This window comes from Loa loa (assembly GCF_000183805.2).
Source record: "Loa loa unplaced genomic scaffold supercont3.705, whole genome shotgun sequence".
NCBI classification, from domain to species: domain Eukaryota; kingdom Metazoa; phylum Nematoda; class Chromadorea; order Rhabditida; family Onchocercidae; genus Loa; species Loa loa.
The window spans coordinates 4,614-14,151 of record NW_018108885.1 but is presented as its reverse complement, the minus strand read 5'-3'; the positions used below and the strand labels follow the sequence as shown (position 1 = coordinate 14,151).

Here is a 9,538-nt window from a genome sequence, read left to right as displayed (position 1 = left end):
TCCGTGAAAAAGGGGAGCCCAAGTGACCCATGGTTTAGGAGAAAGGGAGTCCACATCAAGTGATCCATAGGTTTAGGAGAAAGGGAATCCACATCAAGTGAACCATGGTTTAGGAGAAAGGGAGTCAACATGATCTATAATCTAAGAGAAAGGAAATTTACATGATCCGTGATTCATGAAAAAGGCAGCCCATGTCCATGTATCATGACTAATTCATGAACAATCGATGATTTTCCAAATATACCATTCAAAATCACTATAAACCAATCCAATGTTTGTTTTTTTTTCTTTAACAGGTAGAATAACGAAATGTGTCATTTGTCTTCGTAGTTTTTGTTTAAATTTCAACAAGAATAATTGCCGATAGTAAACTAATTAATTATTAGTTTACAACTAAATTAATTTTTTAATTTTAAAATAAAAATGATATGTGACATAATAGAAAACTAATGATGCTCCTTTTGCAATACATAAAGATTAATTTTAGGGAAAACGTAATCAGCGACAATCACTGATTTAACTCACGTAAACATATATGGATCACGTGCTATTAACACAATTTACGTAAATCTACATATAATTATCGGTATCATTTTTCTGCACCATCATTAATCTATATCACCACTGTTATCAACTTCTGCATCACCAATATTCTAGCATTTTCCATTAAGCGCTAATTGTACCCATTATTCTCAATTTACTCAAATGTATCAATTTTTCGCGCATTTTTTCAAATTCCCGCGTAATTATTCGATGAAACAACTAATCCCGACGTTTTGTTTTTTTCTTTTTTCCCATACCACAAATTAGAATGGAGCGCAAATGTCATATATGTCATTTCAGTAATTTATAATCATTTAAAGGATTACCTCATAATTAAAGTAATTCCTGCAATACAGAAATGAGGGAATTTAATAAAATTGAATAAAATTTACTAAATTTCTTCCCATTTTTCAATGTTATAAATTACCTGAATTACGTTGCTAACGTGCGGAGGTGTAAAAGTACGATTTTTAAATATAATTGGTATAACTAAAAGATTTATCCGGACTAAAAGATTCATCCGGATGAGGAAATATGTACCGGAAATAGTTACTAAAATACGTTTCAACTATATTTGTATGATAATGATAATGTAGTGTTGATGTGAAATTACATAGCAAGAATGTAATCGAAAATTTTTAACATTTGAATGAAAATTTTTCCAAATATATGATTTAAACATGAAGTTTCTGTATTACTTGCAAAAAGGAATCGCTGAAGCAAGTAATTATCGCTTTTTCTCAAATTTAATCATCTTTAATTTTAAATTAATTAATTCAAATTTCAAACATCAACGAATTTACAAAAAAAAAAAAAAAAAAAACCATGAAATCGAATAATTTGCAAATTGTATTTCATATATGTTGTAAAATTAATTGTAACATATATTAGATGAAAATTTATTTTGCATTTTCCATTCATACAATATATAAGCATTACTTGTATCGCAATATATATTGGTTTACAACCACTGTACATACCAGCAATTAATAATAACAATACATCTTTAAATAATTACTGAAAAATGATAGGCAAAGAATATCCATCTACCTTATTAAGATGTGATAATTTGTGTAATAATTTAAATAGGATCAAAATGTTGTTTGTATGGAATAATACAAATTCAATGTTACACATAATTCATATGTTAATAATTAGAATTTATTAGTTTAATTAATAATCGAAATAAAATAGAATGATTAGACAATTGATATTTTAATGCCTTCCCTCATAAAGAGGATTGTTACGATTGGAAAACAATGTGTAATTGATAAGTGAATAATCCGATAGTTAAAATTATCAGAAAAAGAAAATTAAAACTAAAAATAGGATATTTTCGGATGGATTTTTTACATATTATAAATGAAAGCAAAGAAAAAAAAAAGAAAAGTGCTTATCACTGCTCTTATGACGTTTTTCTTATCATTGTATCATATATGCATCATATAACATTTACACCTGACGTTTATCATTTTTGCTTTCATATGAACCAATAAATATTCTTCACAGGTGAAGGTCAAATATAGCAAACTACATGAGATTTGCAAGTTGTAAGAAATGAGAATGAAAAGGGGACAAATTGTAGATATCATAATACTATTTGGTATTTCCTTGCAATCATTACAGAAAATGTTTACAGCTAAGGTTGGCTTATTGATATAATGCGTTTAGGTTAGCATTAGTACGTAAAGATACGAGATCAGTTACGAGACAGTATCAACTGCTAAAAGGAAGAGAGAGAGAGAGAGAGGGAGAAAGAGAAAGAAAAGAAGAAAATATTAAAAGGTGAAATGGAAATAGTTTTAAATTTGGAAAATATGGAATTATCTGAAATTCTAGTAGATAATTTTGCAATTTATCAATAAGACAATAAATTTTTGCAAATGAATGATAATTTTGGATATTGAGATCAGAATTGGAAATGATATGAAGCGGTCCATTTATCATCATTATGAATTAACCGTACTGGATGAGCATTACCGAAACTGTTTGATGCTACAACGACAATTTCATCGATATCATTTGCAGCATTATCAAAAATACGTTTGCTGGTTGTTACAACAGAACTCAATTCCCAGGTTGTTGAAAATTTACGCTTCCAATAAACGTGATACATATCCGCACGTGGCGTTAAATCCCAACGTAATATTAAATCACCATCTGGATTTGGAATAGCCTTTAAGCCAGATACGGTAGCCGGTCGACTATCAGCATTTTCCATTCGACATTGAAATATGGAGAACGTATATACAGCGCATGCATGTGGAATAGTATCTAATTTGTTCATTTGAAAACCATCACAAAGTGGTAAACAAATACCGGGGACCTTTTTTCGTAAACAGCAGGCACCTTCATCAATTCCTGCTGTTGTACAAGTAAGAAATTTGCTTATTTCGTCTTCACAGTGGCTGTTGATGAATGATTCGGCTCGTAGAGAGACATGTTTACCGAATTCAGAACCGCAAACGGCAACACACGGTGATCGAATTCCCAAACGCTGACAACACGTGTATGGTGGTTCCGGTGGTATTGGCGTTGCTGAGGTTAACACACGTTGCACCACTCGAATATCAGCACTGGAACTACCGAAATCATTGGTTGCAATACAACGATAGGTAGCGAAATCCGATGGCTCCAAAAATTTGATTTGAAGAGTAGAAACATAATGCCGTGGATGTTCATGGGATGAAATATAATTCATGAAGCTATACTTATCCCCTCCAATCTTCTCACAATGACCCGTTTTTTCTTGCATTTTCTTCCATTCAAAGTGAGCACTTTTGTGAATGGTACCGGGCATTTCCATTCGGCAAGCAATTGTCACTGAAGATGCATCACCGGGAATTGAAACAGTTTCACGATATGGAACAACCCTAGGTGCTATCCCAGCCGTGTAAAAATGAACCGTTTCGGAAGGTAACGATCGATGGCGTCCGTCACGAGTTACTGCAATTACGTGTACCGAATATTTGCTATCAGCGCGTAAACTTGTAAGCGTAACCTTATAACTTTGAGTATTGATGGTCTTTTCGATGAAACCACTATCAGCTTCTTTACAGATAACCTCATACGACTCCGCAAGATTTGAATTAACCGCTGGTGGTGACCAGGAGATCACGACACTGTCCGTGCTTTTAGAAACGATGTGTAACGATAGAGGTGATGTGGGAATGTTCAAATAACCACGCTCGAAACAACGAAACATAGGATGTAAATTGATAGCTAAACAGGTCTGATACTTATCCCAGGCTGCAATTTCATCGATACCTTCACCACGACACATACCAAAGCAAGCATTTTCATCACGATCTTTCGCTTCACTCATACAGCAATGAATATGATCACGACCATCAGCCAAGCATTCAGAGATTGCATTCATATACGGTTGACAATTCAATTTTCGTTCAAAAATATTGTAAACATCAAAATCATTGGGTGGATTCTGAGGATTACACAGCATCCGTGTGCACGTCTCCGTCACGCCACGTTTTCGACAGCACTGTCCAACGACAACTGCGCCTACACCGTTGCAAACGTTATACACGAACAGAAACAGCGACAACCACATGTGAACAATTGGGGGACAATCCTTCACACCGGGAAAGCAAACACAGGTTGGCCGCCCTTTCAAGGTCTTCCGATACCTTCCACCTTCTTTCCCCCTCCCCTTCAGTTTCCTTCTCACCTCCCGTCCTCTCTCCCCTCGAGCATTCATTAACGCCCAAATCAATCCCTGCCAACTACTTTTATAGACATTTCAAAAAAAAAGAAAATTTTGTTCTCATTGTAATTTCTGTTGATACCGCTGTTATCATTCCTGTTATTAGCGTAACGTAATCAGTCCCTGCGTCACTCATATTCCAGTTTTATCCATCCGTTCCATCATTTTGGAGAAACCCATATACATTGAAGATACACTGTATCTTCTCGACACATTATTTATATCTCTTCACTGCTGCCACCAATATAGTAGCTAGGGATCTCTCGATTGTTATCACTGACCACACGTGACAAGCTACGATGCGACGTGCGACCAACAAACACGATATTATTGACAGGCTTGAACAATTTATAAAACATAACTTATCTCGAGGTAACTTCAGAGCTCAGAAATTGGAAGTCAGAGGCATCTACTTCCCGAAACACCTTGTGATATGATATCCCGAATTCCCTACTCTTTCTTATAACAAAGTTGTCGGCATTTAAGTTCTTCATCCAAAATCTATTTGGTCCAAAAAATGTAAGATCAATTTAGAGAAAGAATCGCCAATCTCTATGAATACTTTTGGTACTTTTTTTTTTTTTTTTAAATTCCATATCTAAAAGATCATAACACTTCGACTAACAACTGGATGAGGCAGCTTCCATATAAGCCTCTGAAATGTTAACACATTCATTCCGTTTCGCTTTATATTATATAACTATCGTATCAATAAATACATGAATGAAATATCATCAGTATTACAACCACTTCGGTATCTATGGTTCAGCATAGAAACTGTAGTGGTAAAACCGATATCTTCTTACCAATATAAATAAAATATTACATGTCTTGTGATCCTGGATTTCGTTTTATCCGACCAGTAATCAATAAAAGAATCTGTGTTTGTTTATGTAATCGTCTCCGCAAAGGTGTTAGAACAATTGTTTCCCGATGGTAATTAATCTGTCACCAAAATTAGGCTACTCCTTGACCCGGTTTATTTACCACTTACTGAAATGAAAGTTACCATCTTGCACAAGTCGTTCTGTCACTCTCTTTCCATCGTATCTGATCATACCATTTCCGCATTACAAAACAAATCATTTGCGTGATATAAACAGTGCAACGATCTACACCACGTTTCAAGATATTAGTCCAGAATTTCCCCATTCTGATAATTCCAGATTTTGGTATTGAACGATTGTGATTTCCTGTCACTTTTCTTTACCTTTCGAATCTAATACTCGTTACTTTTCTGTCATTTTATTTTTGAACGGCTTCCCGTATTCAGACTGCCTAACAGAAAGCTATGTAAGTGATAAAAATTTACTCCTCTTATTTCTTACTAATAGAACGAAAAATTTCCTTGATAGTACAATGAACTGTTACACGATGCGAATAAAACTGGAGATCATTAGACGTGAGTGTTTCGAATTGCATCAAAGTGAAAAGGTAGGATAAGGCAGTACTCAGATCTGAGTATATGCAAAATAAGAATCGGAAAGAAAGAACAATAACAAACAACTGTGATTTCTACCTGGTAGAAATAACATTCAGAAAAAGCAAACAGGCACAAACCAATATAAAAAAAAGAACAAAGGAAAAAAACAACAGTATTCCTTAATGCACTTACCTTTTACGCGAATTGTAAAACTTTCCTTCTGAAGACGGAACAATATCTCTTTACAGGAACACTTTTTAACGAGTATATTATGCATAGAAAAAAAAATCTATATATGCAATTTTAAAATTTCAGTTACGTTCAGAACAGGGATCTCGTTATTAATTGCACTAAACGATTCCAAAAAAAAGTGATTTAAAGATATAACAACCATTCACCTTGAAAAGTGCAGAAAATGATGCAAAAATTAAATTAGATTGTAATATTTCACGCTTCAGCATTACTACAATTGACTAATATTGTAGGAAATATTAGACCTACATGTTGAACTATCACCAAGAAAAATGTTATACTTCATTTCATGGTGGCAAACGCAGCATGAATGGGGCTCGAACTACAAACTGATGGTGAGCCGCTGACACGGATGTCACCATGGTATAAACATTGCTTGTTAGACCAAACAAATCCTTCAATCAAGATATGAGATAAGAAAAAAAGTTTGCAAGTAATTCTGCACTTTACAAATTATTAGAAATGTTTCGACGAAAACGCATATGTACCTCTAAAATGCGAGCAAATGCTTCACGATTCAGCAACTTGTAAGCCATCGTCAAAAGTTTTTCCGCCATCTTGTCGAAGAAACCGTGATTGGACCAAAATAAATCGTGCCCGAATTCTAAACCCATTCCAAAATCCCTCTCGTCATTTGCAAACTAAAATTTACCAGAATAAGCAGCGATTTTCATCAGTGCTTAATTCTGTTTAATTTTGTAAGTGAAGATTTGTGGAACAGAAGGAAAATTAGCGAACTTGTTAATGTAAACCTCTATGATTCCCGAAACATTACCTGAATACAGCTGATGATTTCCATTATTTTCGAAAGTTTTTCCTGTTTTACATCTTCATTGCTTGTGGTAGCCACCAAATTTATCAGTTCCTTCAGTTTTCCTAAAACAAGATCAAGGCACTAAATAGAACAGAAAAAAAATAGAAGCCCTAAACGAAATGCGAACTTTTATGCCATGACTGTTATCCTCGTAATGCAACTTCATAATGATCGAATAAGAAACCTGTCCTTTCCTGTAATGGTCTATATCCAACATCGTTAACAATATGAACGTATATTCCCATACCATGAAACGGAAGACCAACAGTCTCCTTCTTGCGTGATTTAATAATCATTTTCACGTCGGCAGTGTACATTTTATAGCGTTCTAAATATAAATTTCAATGAATTCTCGAAAAAAAGGAAAAATTGTCCGTAATTTTTCCAAAAAATTCCCATAACACTGACTCACCAATCCAGTCTTTAGAGAAAAAGCTTCGGTATTTAGCTGGCAAAGTATTCCCGACCAGATGTGCAATCATGTAGAAGGGATCAACAGCACCAATGATAATGCATTTTGGAAAATGTTCGGCGTTGTCCACATGAACAATAAGCGGTTTCTCAGCGTTAGGTTCGTCTCTAAAAACCAAAATCCCCTCATTTGGACAAAAATTTTGGAGCCCTAATTAATGAAGGAAAGACAAATACATCCCATTTAATCTAGAAGATAATCTGTGCTGGAAAACCAAAATCAGTGGTATTTATTCACTTATTAATAATAGGTCAATTAGTACAGTCACGACAATACACGGACTGATTAGAACTGATTAAATCCTTCAAAGCGTATGTCTGACTCGGATTTTAGAGGAAATACATACGACCCAATTCAAAAAAGTATTAAATTCCATTGAAAAATACAGCCAAGTGGTTTTTTCAAATCCAATTCAGGGTTACTTAATAAGTAGACTAAATCAATATTGTTCAAAATTAACTTATGAGTTCAGTACTCCTAGACAATGCAGAAAATAGGTAATATACCTCCAATAGACGTATCGACCATTATTATAAACAGCTAGTGTTTGCATTTCTGGCAAGTCGGTAGCAAATCTGTCGTGCAGCAAATATTTTTCCATGTCTGCATCTTTGAAATGTCCAGCAAGGTAATCGAATACTCCACAAAGTCGCAAACATTTCAAATCTTTGTAAACAGCTGAAAAATTCAGCAGGATAAACCGTACATAATAGTTCTTATACCGTACACTTTCATCGCATTGCCTGATTAATTTCGCCCAAATAATTGGCAGAAAAAAGAATAAGACGAAATCCGAATGGAATAAAAAATCAATGCGAGCGCTGATCACGAGCTAAAACAATGGGAAACATATAACTTGTATTTGTGACAACTAGAATTTATAGCTAATGACATTTACGTATTTGGTAGAACGCGAGGAAATGCATAGCACTTCCGAATACTTTTTAAAGAATCATTGACAGGATCCGGCCGGATACTGTTAATGAGGGTAGGTGTGGCAAAGATAAACGAGGATAGATGCTACCGAATATTGGTACCAGTGGTACGAACCATCAAGCATCTAAATAAAAGGAGACTTCAAAGGAATGATTTGATGGTTAAAAACGTGAGTTTCCTTTGTACGAACCTATGATAATGCATAACATAAGGTTATGTCACTAATCACTGCATAATTTGATGAATAGAATAACGAAATACTGTAAAGATGTAAGTATGGAGAAGGCCCAAGAATAAATCGAATGATAATTTTGAATATATTTGTACATTTTCCTTTTGAAGATCAAAAAAACACCGCTTTTCAACTGCAATATGAACTTTAATATCGACAAAAGATTTATAAGTTGATCTTCGAAACAGTTCCCATAATAAGTAAGATTTCACAGATGTTTCTGGATACAAAAACTTGCCACATGGATTGCCGTCTTTCCCTGCTAACATCTGGGCATGCTCCCAGAAAACAAAGAATTTGTCGTGAAACAAACACAGGTACTTCGTTTCCAGGTCTGTCTTCAAGACATCAGTCTCAAACGTAACACGTTTCGGTCTGACTTCCGCTGAATGCACAGAATGCAAAGAGGATCTGAGCTAGAAAAAAAAAAATCAATTTATGTACCTCATCTGAAGCTTCACGCATTTCATTTCGATTGTTCATTATGTTTGTTCCCAAATTTGATTTTTATTTTCAAACATTGCAAAAATTTAGAACAGGTATTCCGTTTAAAATTAAATAACCGTGCAACTTCACTTCAACTTGTGGATTTTTTAAACGCAAACTCAAAACTGCACATACATTACGGTTGCTGTTCTCGTTCCCTGGCTCAACAGGTTCCTTATCATCATAAGGTTCTTTACGCTTCTTGTCCATCTCTGCTGTCTTCAAACGTTTAAAGTCATTTTTCCAGAAACAACAGTACATTGCATTTCAATTGTTCATCATGTCTGTTTCCAAATTTGATTATTATTATCAAATATTCTTTGGAAAAATCTAAGATACACGTTCTGTTTGAAATAACAGCACATACGTTGCAGTTACTATTCTCGCTCGTTGGTTCAGCAGGTTCCTTGTCCTTACAAGGTTCCTTACGTTTCTTGTCCATCTCTGCTGTCTTCACACGCTTAAATTCATTTTCCATAAACAACACTACATTGGCATTTCATTTCAATTGTTCATCATGTCTGTTTCCGAATTTGATCTGTTTCATTTTCAAACATTCCTTGGAAAATTCAATACGCGTATTTGTTTGAAATTAAATATTCGTGCAATTTCACTTCAACTTGTGGATTTAAACGTAAGCCCAAAATAGCACATACATT

General features: G+C 34.5%; 2 protein-coding genes across 2 annotated transcripts in view; both read right to left on the bottom strand.

Moving 5' to 3' along the window:
- Positions 1 to 2,452: 2,452 nt before the first annotated feature.
- On the bottom strand, positions 2,453 to 4,111 carry LOAG_09884 (fibronectin type III domain-containing protein; the record flags this gene model as incomplete). Its single annotated transcript, XM_003145411.2, has 1 exon — positions 2,453 to 4,111. One exon carries the CDS (start codon positions 4,109 to 4,111, stop codon positions 2,453 to 2,455), a length of 1,659 nt encoding a protein of 552 aa, XP_003145459.2.
- A 2,115-nt stretch (positions 4,112 to 6,226) lies between these two features.
- Positions 6,227 to 9,538, bottom strand: part of LOAG_18936 (hypothetical protein) — a gene marked incomplete at its 3' end in the record, with an annotated part of 4,301 nt that continues 989 nt past the window's right edge. Inside the window, exons 2-10 of the mRNA XM_020451598.1 lie at positions 9,247 to 9,339; positions 9,015 to 9,098; positions 8,707 to 8,809; positions 7,732 to 7,903; positions 7,166 to 7,332; positions 6,938 to 7,081; positions 6,715 to 6,815; positions 6,428 to 6,580; positions 6,227 to 6,334 (exon numbers count right to left, since the gene is read on the bottom strand). Coding sequence (XP_020304605.1) covers positions 6,227 to 6,334; positions 6,428 to 6,580; positions 6,715 to 6,815; positions 6,938 to 7,081; positions 7,166 to 7,332; positions 7,732 to 7,903; positions 8,707 to 8,809; positions 9,015 to 9,098; positions 9,247 to 9,339 — 1,125 coding nt within the window. The remainder of the gene's footprint in view (positions 6,335 to 6,427; positions 6,581 to 6,714; positions 6,816 to 6,937; positions 7,082 to 7,165; positions 7,333 to 7,731; positions 7,904 to 8,706; positions 8,810 to 9,014; positions 9,099 to 9,246; positions 9,340 to 9,538) is intronic.